Here is a 25,277-nt window from a genome sequence, read left to right as displayed (position 1 = left end):
TCTCTGAAGTCTCCCATCTGCTGGCAGTGAAGAAAAAGGGGTGGAAATGTAACACCTGGGATCGTCTCTGGAAGGACGGTGGGATAGGGGCTGCTTGGGAACACTTAAAACATTGAATGGTAGGGGTTGGCCCCTCAGATCCTGTCTAGAACGCCTGCAACCATCTTCTCTTAATAAAGATGCCTGTTGGAAGAGATATTCCAAGAGTTCTGTCTTCTTAAGATGTAAAGTGGGGTGGGTCCTTGTACATGGTGGAGGACCTCCGTTGTCCGAGCTCCGTGGGACTTCTGCCGGGGGGGCAGGGGAGCAAAGTACAGCTGCCCGGCACAGCATCATCCGAAGCCCGTCCTGAAGCCGGCCCCGCCCTCTCGGGAGCCCCTCCCCGGAGGGAGAGCTCCCCCGCCTGCTCCAAGATTGGCAGAAAGAGCCGAGGGGTGGGGGGAGCCCGCCAGCTCCTCGGCGTCCACTGCCAAAAGTGGGCGGCCCGGGAGTGCTTCGGGCAGGGCCAGGCCAGTGCGGGGGGCGCCAATCTCTCACTTCAGCCGATCCTAGCCCATTCCTCGTTCCGCCCACTAAAGCACCTCCCCCTAGTGGAAGAGCTCGGTGGCCCTTCCGAGATAAGAGCCTGCTGTTCAGGCTAGCTCAGAATGGGGGGGGGGGNTAGGCGGTAATATCTTACACCATCTGTGACTTTCAGTTGGCACTTCTTGTAAAAGGTTGTCTCTTTAGAATTGGCACACAGGTTACATGGATTTTAGGCACAATTAAGCACAATCAAATACTACAATACTCTATTCCCCTTATTAATATAACAAAACATTTTAAAAACATTTTCCTATGACATTTCCCATCTACCTCAGTCCCGGCCCCTCTCTTGGGGGCCCAGCGAGCCAGGCTGGCCAGCGAAGAGGGGGGACAGTCCACAAACTCCGCTGACTTGCCTCCAAGCCACAGGGAGCCGGGCTCTCTGCCCTCCTGCCTGCGGGTGGTGTGGACGGCATGGACTTCCCCGTTCAGCCCAGCAGAGTCCCTTGGATCGGGCGGCCCGATATCAGAAGCTCGGCCTGGTTCTGTTTGGGAAGTCCGGTTTGTCTCCCTTGTTTGCTTTGCCTCGCACGCGGCAGCAGACGGATTGTCTTTGCAACCGGAGCGATTGGCCTCATTTTCCCCTCCATATTAAACCACCCTTCACTCCTGGGGTCTTCTTCATCTCCCCAGCCAGTCAAGGAAGCTGGTGCCGGCTCAGTAGCTGTCCGAATGCGCCCCCCATCCCAGTTTTAGATGCAAGTAGCATTGCCCCCCCCGGAGATCAGCCATGTGGGCGCAAGAACAGGTGAAGATGGAAGGCATCCTTAAGGGGGGGGTAAGAGTCCCGGAGGTTGGACTTCTATAGTTCCAATTGCTGAAATCAAGAAATAATGCTGAAAGGGGGGGGGGGCAGAGCTGTGGCAACCCTGGCAGATTTGGGGGAGATTTCAAGGGGGTGGCAACTGCAGATGCAGAAAGGGATGAGAAACAGGCGGGGGAGGGGGAGCCAGACAAGGGCAGACAGGATGGTGCCAAAGGCCATGTTGACCAACTGGCCAGGGGAGGATCCCAGACGGGGCTGCTGGCCATGCTCCCCATGTGCCCCATCAGCTCCGAGCTGCCTCTGGAGAGCAGCTCTTCTGCAGCGCCAGGCTGGGGGGGCGGGAGTCTCCTTTGGAAGCCAGTCTCACCCCTCCTCGGGTGGGAGAAGAGGGGGGCCACCTCAATAAGCGAAAGGCCTTGAGGCTGCCCTCCCACTGGCCCTTTCGCAATGTGTCATGAGAAAAGTCAGTAGAAGCGGAGTGGGCTTCCTCTGGCCCCACGGCTTCCAGCGTTGCTTTCTCCCTGTCATCAGGAAAGAATCAGCCTGGCCACGCAAAACCCATCCAGGGAGCCCCCAGTGCCAGGAGGGGGAGGGGAGGGGGAGGCCCCCCCAGAGACAAAAACAGCTTCTGATCGGGCCAGAGTCGATTTGTCTACGGGGCACAGAGAGAAACAGACAATTCCGTGCAAAAGGTTAATCATTAATGAACTGCTAGTCCTCACTGCCTACCCAGGACAAGAGGACCCGTTCTGCCCTTCCATCCCTTCACCACCGGGAATCAGCGTGGCCCGGCGGGTGTCAGGCAAAGGGGCAATGAGAAGCCATCTGGCTCTTCCGCTGCTGCTCTTCCTTCTCTGTGCGCTTCTTGCCGAAGGGAACCCCAATGGCGGAAGGAAGAAAGGTAAGCCCACAGCCTCTGAGCAGGGACAGTGGTTTTGGAAGACGGTCCGGCCCAAACAGCCCCCCCCTCGGCTTCTAAGGGACAAGGCCATTTGCTGGAATCGGTGCTTCCCGTCCAGAGGAGAGGAGAGGAGAGGAGGCCTTGGGTAGGCTGACTCAGCCCCTGAGTGGGGTCGGGAGCAGCAAATGCATTTCCTTATGTAAAGGGAGTGCGGTCAATGAGAGCTGTCATATTCATTCATAAGGAAAGAAAGAAAGAAAGAAAGAAAGAAAGAAAGAAAGAAAGAAAGAAAGAAAGAAAGAAAGAAAGAAAGAAAGAGAGAGAGATGGGGGGTGAGGAAGGAAGGAAGGATGACCAGAGAAGTTTCCCTCCACTTGGTTGGACAGGGACCCTTTTCTCCAGCTCTTGATTGCAGCGGGGGGGGGGGGGGAGAGATCTGCCACATTGTCCCTGTGGGTGTCCTGGAGTTTGCTGACTTTCCCCCGTCTTGTGCCTGCAGTACCCAAAGCAATGTTCGCCTGCTGGATTAGCAGCAGCCCAGCCCCTCCTTCCACAGGGGCCAGCCCCTCCCCTGGCCTGGCCTGAGCCTGTCCTTCAGAGTCCCTTGTTTCCCCACCTCACCAAAGAGGCTTCCTGCCATCAGCTGCTGCCCCACACTTTGGGGCCTGCATCCTCCCTGCATTTATTCACAATTACAAAAAGGCCCTGGCTAGACTCTTATTTCGTTCTTCTCCTTGGGGGGGAGGGGGGATATGTTGCTCCCCTTCCAGATGCTGGAGGAGGGGCAAACTGTGCTCCAGGTATCTCCCAAAGGGGAGCTGAGCCTCTTTGCTTAGTTTAGATCGCCCCACACTCTTATGAGTCCTCCAAGGCTGGTTTGGGACAGCCGGGCACAAGGTTCCTTCCTTCCTCAGAGCTAACTCTGGGCTAGGGAAGCTCCTTTGCCAGTAGCCACTGAAAGCCACCAGGACTCCCTAACAGGTAACGAAGGAGTCCTCACCCTTTCATGAGAACTTTGGACACCAGCCAGACGGCCAGAGTTAATCTCCGGAGGCCAGTGAGCAGTGTTTGCTTAGCAGCCACACCAAGGATGTTGATTTGGGGCTCCCTTTCAGGCAGGGATTTGGAGGGTGGCAGCTTTGCTTGGTGCAAGAAGGATCAAGAAGCAAACTTTCTTTTGGGAGGGGGGAATGCAAAACAAAAGATTTTAATACTGCAGTAGTTGGAGATTTAAATTGAGGCTGCAGGAAAATAACTTTTGCTTCATAATTTCTGCAAACTAGGATATTTTAAATAAAAAAACTGGCCCCTCTTTGTCAGAACTTAGAAAGCAGACATACCAGGACCAATGGATTAAAAAAAACACCTCCATTTCTCCATTTTGCTGGTGCTCAAATTCCTTCTTGGCTTTTACAGCTGAAAATAAGACTGGCTCTAGGGGAGATTTGGTGATGCGGTTCCAAAAGGCGCTGGCTGATATTGGGGTTGTCGCAAAGATGTGGGAAACCCTGGCAGATTTTTTTTGAGGATCTCACTGCTTCCTCAGGTGCTTGGCTTAAGAGAAGCTGCCGCCAGGCTCATTTCTGAGCAGCTGAATCCTGCCAGCCTCAGCTGCTCCCTCAAGCAGGGCACCGTCCTTCTGGAGCTCCTGCGGGGCAGAAGGAATGGGGTGCTGGACTAGGCTGCCTGCTTGCTTCAAGAGCACCCCACGTTTCCTGTATTAACTGAAGGGCACCTAGGCCTATTTTTAAGATCAGCTGCAAGTCCTGGGAGGAAGCAGTCCTGGGTTGCAAAGGCTTGGCAATTAATATAATATAAGCCTCTTCATGCACCGCAGACTAATCTGATTAAAGAAAGGATTTTTGATATGATTTTTTCAAGCCACCACTTTGAGGTTCTAAGTGACATCCAGGTAGCAAACGATCTCCCTTGATAACATGTTGGTAGCAGATGCTTGCCATGAGCTTTGAAGGATGGTTGGCTGCACTGACAGAGACGGCTTCTGCTAAACCTGCCATTTCCCCCTTTCCTTTCAGTCTCCATTTATTGCAAATTCCTCAGATAAGAAATACAGGCTAGAGATGTGTGAAATATTTGCCTTGGTTAATTATGAATGGGAGAATTTAATTTCTTCCTGAATCTTCAGACTTTGCATTCAATTATTCTGGACCTGCAAATAAGAAATGTGTGGGAAGAATTCACCCTAGTTAATTATGAATAAAGGGATTTTAAATGCAATGCAGAAGCCACATAAATTTGATGAATAAATAAATACAGCCTGTGCTCTTTCTGAATTAACACGTGGCAGAGAGCAGAAGAAGCTCTCCCCGCATTCATCTCTGCTTCTGGCTGTAACGGAGACCGTCCTTTATGGCCGGGGGTGGAGCAGGAGGCTCAGAATTAGAGACAGAACCCAGATTCCTCCCCTCCCCGGGTTCTGCTGGCCTGATCCCAGGGGAAGGGTTGGGGAGAAACTGGGCTTGACAAGCACAGCAATGGCATTCTGCAGTGCCCGTCATTCTCTCTTCTCCTGGATTACCTTTACATCAAGTGGCAGATGACTGGCAGATGAAGGAGGACTCGTTGGGGGACAGAGGGCTCCTCCACTCGTGAAACTGGCCAAGATTTTCTTTCCCGAGGGCCTTCCTTCCGAAAAGAGGCAGGAATGTTACTCTTTGTTTGGTCTCTTTGGTGGAAGATGACAGTGGCTCCAATGGCGCCAACGGTTCTGGACCAGCTGGGTCTGCCTGCAATGAAGCCACCACCGCAGTCAGCTCAGCGGAGACGTTGCCGTTACTTGAGCAGCACTGGCGTGGGTGACATCGCTTCTGCTACCAAAACATTACCTGCTGTGGAGCTGCTTCTCAGCTTCACCACCTGGGGAGGAAAGGAAAAACACCCAGGAGCAAACTGGTGTTTTGGGAAATGGAGACAGCGGGGCTGGCACTCCCTGGATTGGGAAGCCAAGATCCAGGAAGGGTCTCCGTCTTTCTGATTCCTCGGTTGGTGCAGTTTCTTCCCAAGCACAGCTGAGGCAGGAGGCCAAGCAGGATCCAGGGGGTCTCGGGGGGGCAAAGGTTTCCCCTTGGACTGCAGTACAATACCTTGCTCCCTTCCCCCCCCCCCCATGGTTAGGGCACAGAATTGAAATGAGCCCTAACCGGAAAGAAGCAGAACCCTCGTGGCTTTGCCCAGAGTCCTGGGCATCCTGTGTCTTTTCCCCCAGCTGCATTTGACACGGCTCAAGCAAAGCGGACTCGACAATCGAAAGTCCACCTTTTGCACAGGAAGAGCAAACAGAGGAAGTGGACAGCCAGATTAGGAGATCAGAGCAATCTTCTGGGCAGGTCTCTGACTCATTCAGCAGCACAGAAAGAACCGGGTGACCTCTGGCACAATCTTCCCCCCTGCAAAGGAAAGGAAGGTGGGGCCCCGGGGAACTCAGGGGCCACAGAGGTCAGCAAGAAGGGGTTTCTGAGGCCCATGGGGCACCAAGAAAAGCCATTAGCGATCCTCACCCAGCTCTGTTGCTCAGCAAGCAGATCTGCAGCTCTAATACTTGTTGGGTAGCCTGGCACTGGGTGCTTCCTGGGGCCCAAGAACACCGGCTCTCCTTTGCATTTCTGCAAGCTCAGATTTCTGCTGCAGGAAGGGGGGTCTCTGATGCCTCTTTGCCGCAACAGATGGGAGGTTGCGCTTCAATATTACGCCTGCGCTTCTTGCAACGGCCTAATGAAAATCCTTCTGTTTTATCAAGTCAGGCAGTTCACTGAAGAGAGAAGAAATGAAGGGAAGAGGAGGTGGGGCTGTGAGGGGATTCCCCAGCAGGATATGAGAGACACTGGTGGTTTTCGGTGCCGCTGGACAGCTGAGAGTGGAGGCTAAAAATAGGGACCCAGCAGCCCCCTCCAGTCTGCAGAGCCTTCCCTTGCTTTGGTGTGGGTGGAGGTTCGTTCTCCGAGCTTGAGGGTTGGTTTCCAAATGTTTCATTACCCTAAGGGTGTTCCTTCCCATCACAAGCCTCTCTCTGATGACTCACACCTGGTCCATCACAAGACCCTCACTTGACACTCCCACACCTGAAGCCCTTAAGTAGAACACTGACACAGACATCAACTAAACACCCGTTGAAGAGGTCGCCTAGCCTGGTAACGAAATGTTTGGAAATCAATCCTCAAGCTCAGAGAACGAACCTCCACCCTCATCCTACACCCGAGCTACAGATATTCACCACTATTGCTTTGGTGGGGGGGGCCTGTTCAGATGCACCCTTCAACAGCAACTTGTAGTTTTGGGATATATTGGAAGGGCAAGGTGGGGGCAAGCGCTCTAATGAGCCCCAGGCATAAAAGCAGGAACTCAAGATGTGATAAACTGTGTGGCTGAAACTCTTCCAGGGTCTGCATATGGGAGGAGAGGGGCACCCCAGACCTCTGGGAGGCTCACTTAACATGGAGGTTGCGGTGGGGCCACTTGCTTCTCCGAGGCTGCCAGACATTGAGCAGTAACACTGTGCTTTCTCTGTTGCCTGGCAAAGACACAAAACTCACAGGTTGCTATAAAAGTGCCCTAGGTGGCCTTCTGGGGACAATGGTGCAAACTCAAGGCCCCCAATCTCTTCAATGCTGGAATGCCTCAGCATCCCTGATGCTCTCTGTGGAACCCCAGACAGCTTTTTCAGTGTGATGTTTTCAGAGTGTGTCTGATCCACCAAATCTGTGCAGATGATTCCCCCAAAGGGTCCCTTTGCAGATTTGTGAGTTGTGATGTGTATTGGCCTTAACTGTGGGGAGACTCATCATGAAAACAGGCTGGGTTGAGCTGGGGGGACCCGGGAGGTTGACTTCCTTGACTCTGACTTAGCCTACTGGAGGAAGCCAATTGGGCTTCTTCAGAGACACAGCAGGGTTGAGTAGCTTCTGATTTAGAATCAAAAGCCAGTGGGTGAGACGGGAATGGCTGCCCAAATTCAGCAGGCAGCCAATGGAGGGTTGATGGGCATCCTCAGCACCCAGAAGCCAAGCGTCCCACATCCCGCCTCCTGCAGAGCCAGAGCTGGGCAAAACCCCTTTGCTGATGGTCTCTTCCAGGCTCTCGTCGGCTGCCTCCCGAGAGGAGAGGCCCTCCCCACTTCCAGGCCAAGTTCCTGCTGTATTCCAACAGGGTGGAGCAAGGCTGCCTGATGGAGCCAGGCCAGGAGGAGGCGCTCCAGCGGTGTCCCTTCAACGCCTCCGTCCCGCTGGTGATGATCATCCATGGGTGGTCGGTAAGGGGGTCTTGCCTCATGGGAAGGGAGAGGGCTCTTCTTGCTGCCACCTCTGTCCGACTCCTTGCACGCAGCTGAGGTGGCGACACCTGAGCTGGGAGAGCAGAGCTTCCTTGGGGGAGGAAGCCCTGTATCCCCCCCCCCCCAGGGCTGGAGGGGCCGTGCATTCATATCAGCCATGCGTGGTCCTGAGACTCAACTCCATTCCCCTCGAGGGGCTCACAAAAAGGAACGTGCCTGCTGCTCCAGAAATAATTCCTCTAAAAGGAACACACACACACCCTCCTGCACACCACACATTGACACACATGGAATTGGGGCACAAAATGTTTCATCCCTTTCAAGTCAGCTCCTGCAAGGAGATGGGCGAATGGGATGTCTGGAGGGCCAAGGCTGCCTTTGGCTGTGGGGTGGCACCCACGGCTGTCGGGAAATGGGAGGTGCCCTGGCGTGCTGGCGCACTCTGCGCAATCTCCAAGGGGGCTGTTGATCCCCTCCCTTCTCCTCCTGTGGCTGCAGGTGGACAGGCAACTCGAAGGATGGATTTGGAAACTGTCCGAAGAGCTCAAAACCCAACTGCCTTACACCAATGTCATCATCGCCGATTGGCTCTCTCTTGCACACGCACATTACCCCATTGCAGTCCAGAACACACGCGACATTGGCCAAGAGATCGCTCGCTTCCTGGAATGGCTGGAGGTGAGCAGGGAGAGGAGAAGCTCTCAGGCAGGTTGCTCCAGAGAACCTCCCTCCGGGGGAGAACACCCTTAAAGGGGAGCAAATTGCAGTGCCTTCTCAGCCGAGCCCCCGTTGGCCTTGAGGGACCGTGCGGTCACTAGAGTGGCTCAGATGGACCAGCTCGGGCCTCCCAGATTCCTCCCAGGTGGTCTGGACTCATGTGGCTGCAGAGCTGCTCACTGCTTTGCCTTGGTCTTCCATTCCCGGCTCTTTTCCAGGAATCCATGCAGTTTCACCGGAGCAATGCTCACCTGGTGGGGTACAGCCTGGGGGCCCACGTAGCCGGTTTTGCTGGCAGCTCCATGAGAGGCAACGGGAAGATTGGCAGGATCACTGGTGAGTCCATCAGCCTGGTTGGACTTCACTTCAGGATGAACCCGGCCATTTGGCAGCTTCATTTGGGTGGGCAGGACCAGGCAATTGCTGTTGGACCCTGGGAAAGAAAGGCAGCTGAGGGAAAGGCTGACTCCTTGGCTTCTGAGTACAGCCACATCTGGAGGAAGTTCGTGAAGCTGGGTGGGAAGGAATGTTTCTCCACTAAGGATCTACTGACCAGTTCACTGGTCAGCTGGCTCAGCAATGACTCAGAGGGCAGCTCAGCTCCTCAGTATCTTCCCACAGTTAATGGGAATAATTCTCTTTAGTTTGCTCATCCCCTCCTTTACAGCTGTTGGCTCTGGCTGCCCTCCTTTTCCAAAACTGAAATGAGGTTTTCAGCCAAAAGGTGAGGCTCATTCCTGGGCCACATTTCTCACAAGCCTCGCTGTGTCTGTCTTGCAGGCCTGGACCCTGCTGGCCCCCTCTTTGAAGGCATGTCCCCCACGGACCGTCTATCGCCAGATGATGCCAACTTTGTGGATGCCATCCACACCTTTACCCAGCAGCACATGGGCCTCAGCGTGGGCATCAAGCAGCCTGTGGCGCACTTTGACTTCTACCCCAATGGGGGAACTTTTCAGCCTGGCTGCCACATCATGCATGTTTATAACCACATTGTGCAGTACGGAATCACAGGTATGAGAAGTCACAAAAGGAGGCACCCGGGGTGGGGAGCCTTCCGGCCGAGTCCCTCAGAAGCCCCAAGGCAGGGCAGAACTCACAGCTGAAAGCAGGCTACTGACTGGGTCAGAGCAAGGCAAGCCAGAGGCTGAATGATGCACTCTGAGCTTTAACCACTGGGCCTCTTTCCCACTTCTCTCTCCCACTGACCTGGCCTTCCACCTGTTCTGCCTTGCCAGGAGTTCTGGAAGGAAGCACCATGGGTGTCCACGGGTGGAGCCTACAAGAGTGGAATGGGGGGGGCTGCTGTGGGCTGGGAGGGAGGGTTCTAACCTTTCCACGTGGTGATGGCCTTTAAGTCAGCAGGAGAGATCATCTCCAGCACCAAGATGGCCAAACCGGGGTCTCCAAGCAGAGCCTTGAAGGAGGCCCTTGGTTCACAGGCAGGGTATTGCCTGGCATGCCAAAGGACCCGGTTCCTGGGGCTCTGGCAACGTTGAGTTTGCTGTCAGCCCAGGATACCAGTCCAGGCTTGGCAAAACTGGACATCCCCTGCAAGGTCCCATGGAACGATTCCAGAGGAGACCGGAGATGATGGAGGGACTCTGGCAGCAGCCTCTGGAGAGGAGTGGGCGATTCCACAGCTGGCAGGATGGAGAAGCCCCTGACTTGCTCAATTCCACCCTTCTGCTTCCCTGCAGGGCTGACCCAGACGGTGAAATGTGCCCACGAGAGGTCAGTTCATCTCTTTATTGACTCCCTGCGGTACAGCCAGAAGCAGATCACCGGCTATTGGTGCAAAAACATGCAGATGTTTGACAAGGGACGCTGCCTTGACTGCCGGGCCAACCGGTGCAACACCCTGGGCTATCACATTCGGAAGGCCAGGGTCCCGGGCAGCCAGAGGCTCTTCCTGAAGACCCAACCTCAGATGCCATTCAAAGGTTGGTGGGGGAGCGGGCAACAGGGGACCAGTTCCCCAAAGGGGTCTTGTGGATGGGGCAGACTCTGTGCGGGACATCCTCAGACTGCAGCGGCTGCAGAGATTCCAAATGACACCAGTTCAGAGAGGAAAACAGGCTGACCCCCAGGGTGGTCTTATCCCAAATGATATGGCCAGCCCTCTGGGTGAGATCCTGCCCTTGGGGCCAGACGGCCTCATTTATGAAAGCAGGGGATGCCAGAAGCACCCATCTGCAGTTCTTAAAAACCCCAAGAAAGACAGGGGAACCGCTGGCCTGATGTGTGCACCCCTTCCTAAGCAGATGTGCATACCTGGCTATTCAAATGCATTGGGAAGATTACCTGGAACAAATGACCACGATCTACCGAGAGGGATGCCCAGATTGCCAGCGGGGCAGGGGCCAGTTGCCACACAAGGGTGGCAACTTGGACAGGCACAGAACTCAGGCACTGATTTGAGGAGCGCTTTACTCTCCTGAGGCCCAGCCTGCCCCACGTGCCTCCCTTGCTAGGCCTGACTGTGCTGCGGACAGAAGAAAAGATGTGTTAAGCTCTCCAGAACAAGAGTCGCCTTTCACAAAAGCTAACAAGACAGGACAAAGCGGCTATTATTTTAGGCTTCATCAAGTGACCTGCAATTCTTTCCTCAAAACGTTTCAAAAACCATGTGAGGAGCTGAAGCAAGAATTTAAAAACACCACCACGATGCCCCTTCCCCATTCCCAGGGCACACTTCTGCCCAGGCTGTGGGCCTTCAGGTCAGTCTTCGCATAAGAGTTTCTCCTGCAGAACCCGCGGGTGTGGACAGAGGCAGCCCTGATGTCCTGCCGTTTCTCTCTGCGAGGAGGTCAGGGCTAGGGTTTATCCTGGGAATCTCTTTCCCTCCCAGCCATAGCACAGGTGAATAGTTGCTATGGACTGGATGCCAAGGATCTGCCCACAACTAAAAGATGCCTTGTGTCCGAGAGTTTTGGCCTCAATCAGTTTTGCCCTCAGTTGGCAGTGAGAATACACACCTGGGCAGCCCTTTGAATCACCCACCCTCAGAACAGGGCAACGGAAGGAAAGTCAGCAGGAAGCCAGCTGGGATGAAATGTCTCCCGAGGAGCATGGAATGGTCTTCCCTTGGTGCTGATCAACCAGTCACGCCTGGGCTGGCCCAGAACAAGGCCCCAACAGAGTTGGGGGGGCTCAGCTGAAAGTGCTCATGGAGGAAAGCCCTGCCTGCAGAGAGGCTCTGGGTGTAGATATTGATCAGAGAGTCTGAACTTTCTTTAGTGCAGAGTTTAGGACAGAGATAAATAAAGGGTGAACTGCTATATAATGTCTCTATGGAAGTGAAAACTCATCTTGCTCTCCTCTCCTCTCCTCTCCACAGTTTATCACTATCAGTTTAAAATCCATTTCATCCACGAATTCCAAGAACCACGAATTGATCCAACATTCACCATCTCGCTGACAGGCAACAAAGACGACGTAGAAAATCTCTCCATCACTTTGTGAGTTCCAAACATTGCCCAGCATGGCTGGTGTCATAGGCCTTGGCACAAAAGCTATGCTTCTTGTGTTGCCCTGGCATGTTTCTCACCAAGGCTGATTTCCTCCAGGTGCCCCTTTCATGAGGAGACAAAATGGCCCCTGCACAGGTAGCACCTTTATAGCTTCTCATTTCTGCCAGGAATGCTGAGATCCTGGAGTCAGATGTCCACACCTAGACATAATTTCTGCTTCAACTTCTTTTTATACTATTCTCCATCCACCGAGTCTTCTTGCATCATTCCACTCTAAGTCAATAAACCATAGAGATATTGATCCTCCTAATAACGTATATCTGTAATCATTTAACATACTGTTGTGTTTTCAATTGGGAAATCTGTCACTGCTGCTGCTGAAGTGGCACCTGGCAAAGACAACTTGGTGGAAGAGCAGAACACAAACAAAAGGATCCCTCTGTGCCATGAAGCCCCAGGCAATATGTCTTACAGTGTTTCTTCTCTCCATTAGAATTGAAGGCATCACTCAGAATAAAACCTACACTTTTCTTGTTCCTCTGGATATTGATATTGGAGAGCTGATGATGATCAAACTGAAATGGGAAGGAACGGCCATCTGGGAAAACATTTGGGACACTGTCCAAACCATCATCCCTTGGAGAAAGGGGGACCGTCGGCCAGGACTCATCGTGATGTCCATTCGGGTTAAGGCAGGAGAAACTCAGCAGAAGTAAGTATGCCCAGACCTGCCAGGAGGTGAGGAAGACAAGAGGTCCAGAAGTGACCGGTGTGCAACAGGGGTTTGCTTTCTGCAGCCGGGTACAGTGGATGTTGCAGTGTAGAAAAGATTGCTCAAAATCACCATCTTTTCATTTTACAGTTCTCATACTGCACCTGGCCTTGCACAGAAGAAATTCACACTTGGTTTATTATTTTTTCTATTTTCCTTCTTTTCAGAATGACATTCTGTTCTCAGCGTGTGGATAATTTGCACCTCTATCCAGGTCACGAGAAAATGTTTGTGAGATGCGAAGTCAGTTCCCAAAAACTGAAATGAGAGTATGGATGATAAGCAAATGTTTCAAAAAGCTGGTCCAGAAGGGAGGCGACTCAGCTTTATCTTTTCCTTAGAAAAAGAAAAGAAAAAAGGAACACTTTTTTTTGCACAAACACACCAATGTGAAACCTAAAAAATGTGATGGATCAGGATGTACTGTAAATTGTTACGCTCAAGACTAGATTGAGTAAACAAATAAAGTGAATTAAAAAGTGAAATTAAATCTTAAGAGAATGATCCTTCCCAAGAATGTCATTGCGTCACACCAGGGAGAAAATCAGCTTCATTTTGAAGAGCATTCAGTGGACGGTCCATTGTCCATTTGAGCTGAAACCTGATTAAAGTTCTGAAGACTATAATCTCAGGTCAAATACCTCAAAGGATAGGAAATGAAGAAAAGGGAAGTGTGTTTTGCAGGCCTGCTGCACAAAACCCTTTTCAAAAACAGGCTTTAGAAGAGGTTGAGCTGAATGCTAGCAAGGACCACCTTCAGATAGTTTAGGCTGACCTGGCTGATAAGGATTATACCACAGGTTTGTGGGAAGGCGGCATAGCTACATTCCATATATACATATACCACTTCTCTGCCATATGGCACAAAGATATTTAATTTTAAATATTTTGCAATTTGCATCTCTTCTGACTGCTGTCTAGAATCCCAGGATAATAATAGCAATCTAGTTGCTAGAGTGCAAAGAACAAGTAGTCATGCAAATTGGTATTTTCAGAAAGATGAAGCAAAAGCTCTGTTGTTTTTTTTTAAAGTCTCAATTTCAATAGAATTCAGCAATAGGTCCTGCCAAGCCCTGGATCGTCAACAGCTCTCTTCCACCTAACTCTGCATTGAGGTCCAGAAGAATGCCAGAGGGGGGAGGGAAGCCCATAAAAGCCCCCTCAAACGCTGATGTGATTCTGTGGAGTGTGGCAATGCTTGCAAAAAATGGCTGGTTTCATTTGCATGGTTGTAGCTGCCCTTTTGCCTTCTTTGGCACACTCCAGTGACACCCGCAGCCAAATGGCACCATCAGAGCAAACAAAGAACTGACTCCCCCCTTCCTTCAGTTCTGAAGGGAGAACATTCATTGGGTCACAAGGATCCCTCGCAGGGAGCAGGAAACACAGTGTGGGCGGGGGGGGGGGCTCCATCAGCACTCCTGAGCTGTGGCTGATGGGCCAGGGAAGCCACCTTCCCTCCCTTCCCAAGGCCTCCCAGAATCCAGAGTGCCACTTTTCCCTGACCTCCTCTCCAGAGTCTCGGGGTGGAAGGGAAGCCCCTTGGCCTCTTCTGGGAAATGCCCTTTCCAAGCTGGGCATAAGCCGGACAATGGCCGTCCTGGGTCCTCCCTGGAGAGGCGGCAGCCACCAGCCCTCGTTGCCGCAGTAGCCACCGTCCTGAGGCGATGGCAGCACAAGGCAGACTCTTGCCACAGCCTGTAGAGCATCTCGCTCTGCTCGCCTTCGGACTCGGAGGAAGCAGGCAACTTCTGAAGTGATTTCATCAGGTCTGTTTATTAATGCATTTCAAGTTTCAAAAACCCTTACATCTGTTTGCACAATACTTTATATTTTTTTGCAACTTTTTAGTAAAAATTTCCAAAGTGAACAAAAAAGATACTGTATAAAACACAGTGGACATTAAACTGACAGTAGTATTAGATCGCAATTTGCCTTGATAGCTTTATTTTACCACATCTTGACTTGCAGTGGAGAGTTCAGTGCATTTTTTCTTTGCAGAAAACATTATTAAACTTCGGCGCCCAGTAAAAACAAGGCAGCCGCTCTCTGCCGAACACCCTTGCCACAGGATAACATCACAAGCAAAGAAGTTACATGGTCCAAGATCTATCATATTCAAGAAGTTACTAAGAACTCTTGTAGAATAAAACCCACCATTTCAGAAATGCAAACCTAAGCTTCCAGTCTTTGCAGTCTGAAGAAGAAAAAACAATCCCAAAATGTAGTTTAAAATGATTTAAAAGCAACTATAGAGACTTCTAGCTAGTTAAGATCCTTCAGAATTATTTATAATCTATTAATCTGGGGGATTCATGTACAAAATTTGTCTCTAAACCATGTACAAAAAACCTGTATTCTGAAAAAAGCCACCACATACTGTACAAGTTTTACAAGGAAGAGATCCCATTATATTATTTTAAAGTTTTCTGCCTTGCTGGCTTCTGAGTCACACAATGAGACTGAAATGTCTAAATTTCATACTCTTGAAAAACCAAAACAAAATCCACAGCTTGGCTAGCACCCCCCACCCCAAAACACAACTGGGTTTCTAAGCACAGCCAGAAATATTTTGCAGCCATTTGGTTCCCAATCAGCTTGGTGCTTTTGGAAAAACAGAAGCAGTGAAGTCAAGCCTGAATAATGCCCTCTTCCATTTCCTGCATAGCAGTTGAGCATATTGGGACATTGCTTTTTCTTTCTTTAAAAAAATGCCAATTATATACACTTGCAGTAAAAACTTTGGGCCATTGTGCTGTTTGAGATCCTCTTTAGTGCCTTTCACATTCCTCAGCCTACAATAATTACACAACCACAGCAACTCCCGCAGTAGTGGCTTCTGTTTTAGTGGTTATCTTTTAAACAGTTTCATGCTGAAAGATTACCCAAATACTTGTTAAAATAAAAAACAAAACAAAACACAGCTTTACTTTCTCCCAAATTTTCAGAATTGGGATCCTTATTACCACTTATCAAGGTGATTGGATTACGAAATCATGGGGGGGGGAGTCAACACTCCTTTAATGTCAACTCCGCATTTAACAGAATATGCAAAGGTTTCTTTTTTCTTTTTGAATACTTCTGTGGCCCTCTCAAGAAGTCAGGCATTTGACCTAACCATTCAGGGCCGCCCTGTGCAATCCCGGGCAGGCGAGCCAAACCCTGGACAAGCTCTTCCCACAGCAGCCTCCCTGGAGCAGCCTGGAATCCTCCCAGCGGAGCCGGGCAGGAAAAGGACCTGAACACAGCACCTGGACTGTGCCTCAGCAGTAATTCTGACCAAAATAGAGATGCATAAAAATTGCACAGATTTGACGTGATTCACAATTCCTGTGTAAAGCATTACAGAATCCTGGACCTTTATACACCATCAACCTTCTGTTATCCTGAGTATGTCAATTAAACAGTAATTTCTTCATTAAGAGCATAAAAGGTTTATAATATAAAGAAACATCCATATTGCAATTATATTGTTTTACAATTGCACACAGAAGTACAGGTGTACATTAGAAATACAATGTCTGCATATAACCACTTATGTACATTGGCAAAGTAACGTCTCCCCCATTGAGGCAGTCTCGCTTCCTAGCCCGGCAGCTGAAAGAGATGCTTTAATTCCTGTGAAGAGGTTCCATCAGAGCTACCTTTGCCTGCAAGTGTAGGAAAGGCAACCGTGAAGAGCTAGCTGAGGAGGAGAGAAACGCTTTGCTTAAGACTGCTAAAGATCTGCTTCACGGCCGGCCACTTCGCTTTGGGGCAGGGAAAGGGGATCTCAGGGTCTGAGAGCCTCCTCCATTGACCAGGGACAATGACTTAATACAGGTTTTCTTTGGAGTGAAATTTTCCCACTGTAGGCACTAGGAAGAACCAAGGCAAAAAGCAGCCCTTAGCGTCTCATGTGGCCCATCTGGTAGCTCTCTCGGGGCCTCTGGCGTGGAGGGGCCTGAGTCGTCGGGGGGGGTCTCCTTCGCTTCAAAGTGCCTGCAGGGAGGGAAAAAAAAAAAGGAGAGACATGTTCAGAGCTGCTTTGCCAGCCAGCCTCCCCCTGCACTCCTGCTGACTGCAGCTCAGCAGCCCTAAGCCAAAGCTCTGGCAAGACCATTTTCTGGAAAACAGCCACGGAAACAGAAGCAACTCTCAGTGCTCTAAATTCTTTCAGAGGCACACATTTCCAGCCCTGGGAAAAGAGCCCCTGCAGGCGACAGGTAGGACACCCTGTCACTTCTATTTGGTGTCGCCCTCCCAAACCCCTGCTTGCCTGTTGGCTCGCTACTCCCCACGTTGGTTCCACCCTCACAGCCAGGACAGAGCTGAGCCCTCTTACGGGGTTATGGCAGTCAGACCTGTCCCTCCTCCAGCCCTGGAATGAACCACCACGTTCTTGATGCAATTCAAATCGGAGCTTCTCTGGCTCCTCCCGTGGGCTTTTCTTCTCTCCGCCGATGCACCTTACAGCCCAAGTTGTGCAGGGTGCACTTTCACCCCATGCCTACAGCAGACGTCCTTGCAGAGCTAGCAAAAGTCTTACCTGGAAGGGGTTTGGGTGGCGGCAGCTTCGGATTGCTGCTTGGGGTGTGAACGCTGCATATCTTAATGAACCCTGCCATCAACATGATGAGCGCAATGCCCATGAGCAGGACGGCCCACCAGTGCGCCTGGAGTTGTGAGACAGAACAAACAGGTCTTTTTTCCCATCTGACCGAGCTCTATGAAGGCTCCAGGCACAAAGAAGAAATGCCACACTTCAGGGCTGGAAAGCCAGCCCACCCTTCGCCTCAAGCTCCTTTAACAGCTTCTGCAGGCTTTCCCTTGGGGGCAGCCTCTCCACGCCCAGCCCCTACAGATGGGACATTTATTTATTTATTTATTTATTTATTTATTGGCTGCCCATCTTATCATATGGTAACTCTGGGTGGCTTATAGTTACATATACAGTTAAAACATAACTAATTAAAATCTTGCAACTTAGCCTCTTGCTTAGATAATGACCTTGCATAGCCACACTGTGGTTGCAACGCTGGGCTTACTGGCCAACTGTGCCTAAATTGCCCAACCTTGCCTTCATCATGAGCAGGAATGCTGCACTTGGCATGACTCTATCGAGAAAAGGATAGTTGCAGCCATAGGGGGAGTTAAAGAAAGGAAATGCAGAGCGATTTTGATGAAAACAAAATATTGCTCCGGAAGCAAATGAAGAGGTGACCTCCAGAAGAATGAATGGAATCGAAAACACAAGTGATGAAATGATTTGGGATAAGTTGAAGAACTGCTGGGAAGTGTATTTTAGAGACTCAATGGGAGTCAGCGACATTTGAAGAGAGAGATTGAAGCAGCTGCTATAAAGGCTCTTCAAGAAAAATGTAGCGAAGAGAAAGTGACAAATGCTCTGAGAATGTTGAAAGTGGTAAGGCGCAGATGTTGATGATGTAACTGGAGAAATATTAACCCAGGGAATGCTTATGGAGGGCCTGTGTGATTTGCTTAATGTATGTAAAAATTCCGTCTGTGCCCTGCCAACTGGAGGAATGCTATTGTTGTTTCCTATGCAAAAGAAAAAGTAGCAAGGGAATGCAAAACAGGAGTTACTTAATGAATGTCAAAAAGGAAAAATGGCAACCTGTCAGACACAGCATGGTGCTGGTGTAAACTAGTTTTTACTAGGTTTCCTTGTCTGAGATTTTAGTTTCTGTGACTTACTAGCTCTGCTGAACTTTCCTTACCCTGAGAGGGAAAATTGTGCTTGGTGTGCATGTCTGTGTGCATCCAACAGTGTTCAGAGGGGACCCTTCTCTGAATTCTTAAAGCAGAATTGGGGCTCTGAGCATTTTCCTTTTTCACTCCTTGCAGTGCACCCATTCTTGCCAGTTTTCTACAAATACCTTTTGAACACTGAATATAGATTTTAAATTTTGTTATCTCACCTTCAGAATATAAAATTTTTGAATGTTTTCACTTTCTTGTTTTTGCAAAGAAACTGCCAAAATTTGTTCAGAGAGTTCCTTTCAACTCACCACAATCCACTCGGCAATGTTTTCATAGAGTTCTGGGTTGAAAATGGCCTTCTTCAGCCTGGCCAGGGGTCCATCTGCATCCACCAAACGACAGCGCATGAATACATCACAGTAGCCTTTGAAATCATTGCAGGGGGACCCAGGCTGGAGGGTAATGGTTTTATAACTGAAGTGAGCCTTCCATGCTTCAGATCCTGTACTGGCACAGCTTTCCGGATGCACTGGATAAAACAGAAACAATTTACACCTCAACACTATAGTTTTCAGAAGAGGAATATCAGGATTTTGCTGTTCAAAGCAGAAAAATGACTGGCATGGAACAGACAAGCCAGGACATTGTCACGGGCAACTCTCCAGAAAGAAATTAAAACTATGCAGAAAGATGGTAGTATTTATCCATAATTCCCAGCAGGACATAAGACTCTCCCAAACCTTATTATGCCTCATGTGCCAAGTCTCTCCTCTCCCCAGCCATGCTGGAGCACCACTCTTCTGAGGCAGACATCTCTTTAAAGCTGAGCAAAAAATGATCTTTTGGGGAATTAAAAAAAAGGATGGAACTGGAATTAAATCAAATGATGAAATGGTTATCTGAAATGCTAATAATGCCTCTATACTTTCCAGGTTTGAGACTGCAACTGAAAACTATTTCAACTCCAGAAGCAGCTGCTCAGCTCCAGCTAGACATGAAAAGAAAGGGCAGGACTTTTACAAAGGAGGAGCGTCCCCCATTTACCAATGAGGGCAATGAAATACTTGCTCTACCACATCCCTGCATAAATTAAAATAGTCAGAATGCTATAATCCAAATTTAAGTTGCTTAGCATAACAAAACTTACTTTTCTTCATGCAACAGACGTGGCATAGTTCTCTGTCATCCTTTGCATCAGAGCTGGCACAGGTACATTCTTCTAAGTCGAATTTCTCACAGATAGAGCCAGCACATTGCTGAGGAGGAAACATACTAGAACTGTTTCATCTTATCAAGCTCAGAATTAAACCAAACAAAATAGTAAAATGAATGCAGTGGCCAATTTAGAACTTCACCATGTTTGCCCTTTTTCCCCCCTATATGTCTGGCCACATAAAGCAGAGCCAGGAAAAGGAGAAGAGTTTGCTTCCCCAGTTTGGCTCCCCAGAACACGATCCCAACCCAGCACCATGCATGTTAGCACAAAGTTGGGGATGATTGGAGGTTTCCTTCTTCTCCAAAGAATGTTTGGGGCAAGGACCCTCTTGGCCTGACCACAGACAAATGGGGGATCTGTTTCAAAAACCGTCAGTACAAACATTTTGGTTATCAAACTCCAAAGGAAAAGAAAATGGCTGCTTTTACTGGCTGGCCCAAGAAAGACAGCTGCAACAGGTCAACAGAAAGAGGCACCCTCCGCCTGGGCAGGGAACACAAACGCTGGAGTCGAACTGTCTGGCTCTGTAAAAACACTTCTAGGACGACTTACACCACTGACGCAAACTTGGGTGTTTCTGTTGCACTCGGTCAGGTTTTTCTTTGGTGTAGATGTGGGGCAGAAAGAAGAGTTACCGTCACACCTCCCTTCTTCTGCACACTCAGAATCATTCCGGCACTTTTCCCGCTCTTTCTTGAATTCACAATTCTGTGTACAACAGGGGCCTTCACTGGGGCTAAAAAGGGAGAAAAATTTATTGCCATTCCAGCAGGCCTCGTCATTTCAAAGGAGATCTGTATTTATTCTTCGAGATAGACTCACTCCTATCTGCTCACTGTCATCCAATAGGTCACTGCCTGATTTCCCCCTAAAAAGCCTCAGGAGAATCTGTGCACAGCTCACTTTGCCCACAATGCAAGAGTGCTTTGGGCGGGACTTAAAAAGAGGAGCCTGCTTGGATAGGGGAGTGCTTCTTCCTCCAAATCAGTTTAAGCCTTTGGTATTATGTCTAGCAGAGTCATTATTTAAATAAGGCAAATTTCCAATTCTGAAGACTGCAATCAATAAAATAATTTCAATCAACCAGCAACAAAAGGTAATGAAGGTGGCATGTAATTAAGGCAGATTTGCTAATAGAAGGGAAATGTATTTCACAGCCCTGGAGCCGAGCATGAGAGGTTGGGTCTCTTCTTCTTACTCTGCCTGCCAGTAAACTTTGACGCAGGGTTGCCAATCCTGATGGGGAAATAAAATCTGCTCTTGTAAACCAAGGCTGCTCTCGCTCCTTCTCGGCCAAAGACAAGCCCAGGCCAAGGGAGGGAGCGGCTCTCCAAATCAGAAAAGCCTCTGAACCTGCAACTCTTGCCGGGTCTCAGCTTGCACTTCTTGTCCTCCGGCTGGTTGGCATCGTAGCAGCACTCATCTTTGCACTGGTCACTGTAGCCACAATCACACTGCTCGCCTTGCTCTACCAGCCCGTTTCCACAGATGGGTTGGCCGGATTCTGAAAAACAAGAAGTTCTTCTGAAGGCTAACTGGGGTCATGAGAAACAGGGAGAGAGGACTGAACCAGGACACAGGACCATCCCTCCTTTTCAGGACCTGCATCCCCTTCTATAAAGCAGCCGCCATACAAGGAGGAATCGGCTCTTTCTCAGCCCAGCCAGAGATGGTTCTTGCCAGCCTTTGGCACATTCCTTTCTGCAAGATTCTTCACACGAGAGGAGGAAACGGCGGGCTCAGCCTTGGCTGCAGTTCAAGGGCTACAGCCACGTTTCATCTTGTGTGCAACACTAAAACTCTTGAGCTTGCCTAAGCGCTGATTAACAAGCTCGGCTCTCCTTTCCAAGGTTCGAGAGAGGACTGAGCGGCCTACATCTGCATCTCAGGGAGGACCAGATGCAAAACACACTTTTAGAAAATGAAAAGCTACAGAATTTCAAGCTGCCCCCAGTGATGTTCCCTGTATTTTCTCTTCTCATTGCCATCCCATGAAAAATAAAGACAACCAAATTGTGTAGAAGAAATACATACCAACAAAACAATTATTCCTCTTTTTTTCAAGCACTTGGCTGATATTCCGAATACTACAGATAGAGAATTTATTGTTGTTCAGTTTGTCACCAGAGGTTGCCCGTGCATACATTATGTAATTGCCATTTTCTTTTTGCCCCGGGTTTTTGGACTCTCCTGGAGTGCACTCTGTTCCAGAATCATGCTGCAAGAGACAAAAATTGTCAGTGTTCTTCACCAGAAGTTTTGTGATTTTCTGCTCCTCAAAGAAGCTACCATGTCAGGTGAGGAGCCGGTTAAAGCCTCCCAGGAAGAAGGTAGAATGATAAGAAGGTGAGGTGGTTGAGAAAGAAGCCAGCACCTCCATGATTCACTCTAAACATCTTCACAATACTTGACCCAAACAGCCACTGACGAAGAACTCTGTGTTTTTTCTTTAATTCAGTGCACCAAAATTACTCCTTTTATTATCCTGTTTATCCATTAACAACCATGTAAGAGTCTGGCTTCACTTACATGAAGAGATTGTATAATCACTGAAGTCAGACTTGTACTGAACTGCAGCAAGTCATTTCAGAAACAGAAAAGGTCCTGAGCTATCAGATGAGAAGCTCACAACTAAGATAGAGGGACCGGCTTTGCTGAATCCAGTGGAGGTGGACAATTCTCATGCAAACGAGTGCAGGGACTGTTTTGCGGACACCCTGGCACATGTTTTTATTATTATATTTTGAGAGATTGGCAGGCTGCAAGCCACACATTTCTTTCTTTAGATCAGTTGAGATGCATTTTGCTGTAAAAGGAGACAGGAAACTCTTTAGGCAGGTTACTTGGCCCAATTCATCAAATTGTTTCATCCTGCAATAAGCAGGACCAATTAATTTTGTGGGCAGAGGGGATGGTTTAAGAGTTCCTGGATCTGCCGTAAAAGCTGGACCAGCCAGGGAGACCTGGAACTTATATATACTTACAGGAGAACCAAAGTTATGTCCCACTTCGTGTGCAAAGGTGATGTGGGAGACCTTAGGAGGGACATGGGAACCGTAGTTTTGCACAGTGATTATGCCAGTATTTAGGGACTTCTTTTTCCCATCAGAATAAAGCTTGCTTTTTTCACAGATTCCACCAGAGCTCCCTGTAATTAAAACCAAACAGTAATCTTTAACAAAACTAATTAGAAAATGATTATTAAGCAGCAGTTAAAGCAGCACTTTTAAATTAAAGAAATCATTTTATTATTAAAATACTCTCCAAATGTGTCAGTTTATTCTGATTTTTGATTCTGTGAGCTAGTCAGAAATCATGAGAGCTCTTTGAACTGTTCTGGGACTGTAAAGGCAAAATCATTGGCTCTCACTCCAGACAAAACAGTTCTCAAAGGCTGATATTCTTAAAGGTTTATCTCTGTTGATGGCCGATTTGTCTGAAGGCTAGGCTTCCAGGAATTATCTCGTGTTTGTGATTTAGCTTGCTCTAGGATGCTCACAGCTGAAACTATGGCCGAGTCTGTCCAATGTCTTTTGAGATGAAGGAATTTTCATCCTCTCTTCTGGCTGCTAGTTGATGTTCAGGATGCATCTGCTAATCTTCTGCCAATCTATTCTTTGTAGCTGCTGTTGCAGCCTTTACCTTGTATATATTTGTATACACACACACACACACACATACACACATACATACATACATATATTTTTCTATATAAGAAATAACTAAATCTCTACACAAATAGAGCACAACAAAGATGAAAACTGTCTTGAATGCATTTGGGTCAATATAAAAGGGAGAAAAAATGACATTGCCATAGGTGTATACTATAGGCCACCCAACCAAACAGAGGAAATAGATGAACTTTTTGCTAGTCAGCTAACTAAGGTATGTAGGAAGCAAATCACAATAGTAATGGGGGACTTTAACTACCCTGACATCAACTGGGAGACAAACTCTGCACCAAGTGGAAGATCAAACAGATTCCTGACAAACCTAGCAGACAACTTTGTCTCCCAAAAAGTAGAGAAGGGAACTAGGGGATTAGCCATTTTGGATCTAATTCTCACTAACAGAGATGAAATGATAGAAGGTGCTGAAGCCACAGAAACCTTGGGAGGTAGTGACCACGCAATATTGGAATTCAACATTATGGAAGCACAAGCAATAGAACATAGTCAAACTAGAGTCTTGGACTTCAAGAGAGCTAATTTCAATAAACTTAGAAAGGGCTTGGGAAGGATTCCATGGATGAGAATCCTCCAGGGGAAAACAACTCAAGAAGCTTGGGAAATTCTGAAAAGCGAGATATTAGAAGCCCAGTCTAGCACAATACCAACAAAGAGGAAAAATAACAGCTCTCAAAAGAAACCAGCATGGCTGCATAAAGAACTCTCTGATAAATTGAAAGATAAAAAGGACAAGTATAGAAAGTGGAAAGAGGGGCACATAACTAAATCAGAATATCAACAAATAGCCCGAGCCCGCAAAGACAAAGTGAGGAAAACTAAGGCTCATAATGAACTAAGGCTTGTGACCAAAGTCAAAAATAACAAAAAAAAAGCTTCTTTCAACATGTAAAAAACAAGAAAAAAGTGAAGGAAATGATTGGTCCATTAGTGGGCGAAAGTGGCAAGGTGACAAGCAATAGGGAGAAAGCAGAACTATTTAACTCGTTTTTTGCCTTTTGGAAGGTATTTGGACTTAAATTTTAAGCAGACGGAACTTAACAGGAGGTTCGGATTTACAGTGGATTGTTTCTGACTTTGACTCTGAAATATACTAACATCTTCTTTATTTTGTGGTGATTTAAAGTGAGAGAAAATGGCTGCGGACTTGCCGTTTCTCTGGAATACTTTCGTTTTTTTGTTTTTTTTTACTTTCACTTTTTTTTTGGCTACTGATTGGAAAGAGCTATATTGTTACTTCTCCGGCTCTGGAAAGTTTTAGCTGCAATGAATTTGTGGTGTATACTGGCTGGTGATATTAATACTGCTATCCTTTTGGATTAATGAAGTATATTTAAAGAAATTTGGAAGTTTTAAAATGGCTGCGGATCTGAGGAAAAAAAAAAAGAGCGAGAAAGAAATTTTTCTTTTTGGTTGCTGAGTGGATCTCACTGAAAATGTCTTTACTTTTCATTATGAATGACCTACAGAATGTTTTGATGCAAGCAGTCAAGCAATGCAGTGTGGAAGTTAAAAATCTATGTCTTAAGAGATTGGAAGAATTATATGGAACTGTGGCATCTGCTCTCCAGAAGTTTATAGTTTCAGATCTCATTGAGCAACGGGTGGATAAAGTATGTGAAGAGGTTGAAGAAGATGTTTTGGAAATATCCCAAAATGATATGCCATGTTATGGAGATTTGGAAAGTGAAAAGTTTGAAAAGTTGGGAAAAGAAGCGGTAATAGACTTGGTTATGGTTTGGGTGTGCCTCCCTAGTGAAATTTTGAGAAAAAAAGGTTTATATAGAATCCATTTTTGGGTCGTACACCAGAGAAAACCAGCTGAAGATGTTGCCGCTTGTGCTCTTGGAAGAAGTTTACAGGCTTACTACTTGTAAAAATTTTGGACACGTTATAAAATGTAAAAGATGGAAAATGTACTGATTATGAGGTTGCTTTTGTATCAGTGATGTGAAAATGAATGGAACTGGGAGGAGATGCATAATGGAGAGCTGGGTTAGAAGGATTGTTTTTGAAGCTTATACTTTTAAAATTTTGGATTATAATTATAAAGGATTTATGATTATTGTAATGAGAAATGGTAAAGTCTAATCTTTAGATATTTGGATTGGGGGAAGTTGGATAAGTTATAAAATGTAAAAGGTGGAAAATGTACTGATTATGAGGTTGAT

The 25,277-nt window shown here is 48.1% G+C and overlaps 2 protein-coding genes across 2 annotated transcripts in view; one reads left to right on the top strand and one right to left on the bottom strand.

Moving 5' to 3' along the window:
* Nucleotides 1–2,234: 2,234 nt before the first annotated feature.
* Nucleotides 2,235–12,768, top strand: LIPC (lipase C, hepatic type). The gene is made up of 11 exons (XM_015810985.1): nucleotides 2,235–2,252; nucleotides 4,090–4,164; nucleotides 4,289–4,337; nucleotides 7,343–7,518; nucleotides 8,038–8,217; nucleotides 8,475–8,592; nucleotides 9,037–9,270; nucleotides 9,957–10,199; nucleotides 11,597–11,717; nucleotides 12,223–12,441; nucleotides 12,669–12,768. The coding sequence occupies exons 1-11, from the start codon at nucleotides 2,235–2,237 to the stop codon at nucleotides 12,766–12,768; spliced, it is 1,533 nt and encodes a 510-aa protein (XP_015666471.1).
* Nucleotides 12,769–15,923: 3,155 nt separating this feature from the next.
* ADAM10 (ADAM metallopeptidase domain 10) overlaps nucleotides 15,924–25,277 on the bottom strand; it is a 34,793-nt gene continuing 25,439 nt past the window's right edge. The window contains exons 9-16 of the mRNA XM_015811019.1: nucleotides 22,405–22,568; nucleotides 21,455–21,638; nucleotides 20,774–20,924; nucleotides 19,973–20,156; nucleotides 19,352–19,460; nucleotides 18,513–18,733; nucleotides 17,030–17,156; nucleotides 15,924–16,482 (exon numbers count right to left, since the gene is read on the bottom strand). Of these exons, the coding sequence (XP_015666505.1) occupies nucleotides 16,388–16,482; nucleotides 17,030–17,156; nucleotides 18,513–18,733; nucleotides 19,352–19,460; nucleotides 19,973–20,156; nucleotides 20,774–20,924; nucleotides 21,455–21,638; nucleotides 22,405–22,568 (1,235 nt within the window). The 3' untranslated portion in view covers nucleotides 15,924–16,387. The remainder of the gene's footprint in view (nucleotides 16,483–17,029; nucleotides 17,157–18,512; nucleotides 18,734–19,351; nucleotides 19,461–19,972; nucleotides 20,157–20,773; nucleotides 20,925–21,454; nucleotides 21,639–22,404; nucleotides 22,569–25,277) is intronic.

The sequence above is a fragment of the Protobothrops mucrosquamatus genome, unplaced genomic scaffold, assembly GCF_001527695.2.
Source record: "Protobothrops mucrosquamatus isolate PMUCROS unplaced genomic scaffold, P.Mucros_1.0 scaffold27, whole genome shotgun sequence".
Classification (NCBI taxonomy): domain Eukaryota; kingdom Metazoa; phylum Chordata; class Lepidosauria; order Squamata; family Viperidae; genus Protobothrops; species Protobothrops mucrosquamatus.
This window is presented reverse-complemented; position numbering and strand designations above follow the sequence as displayed.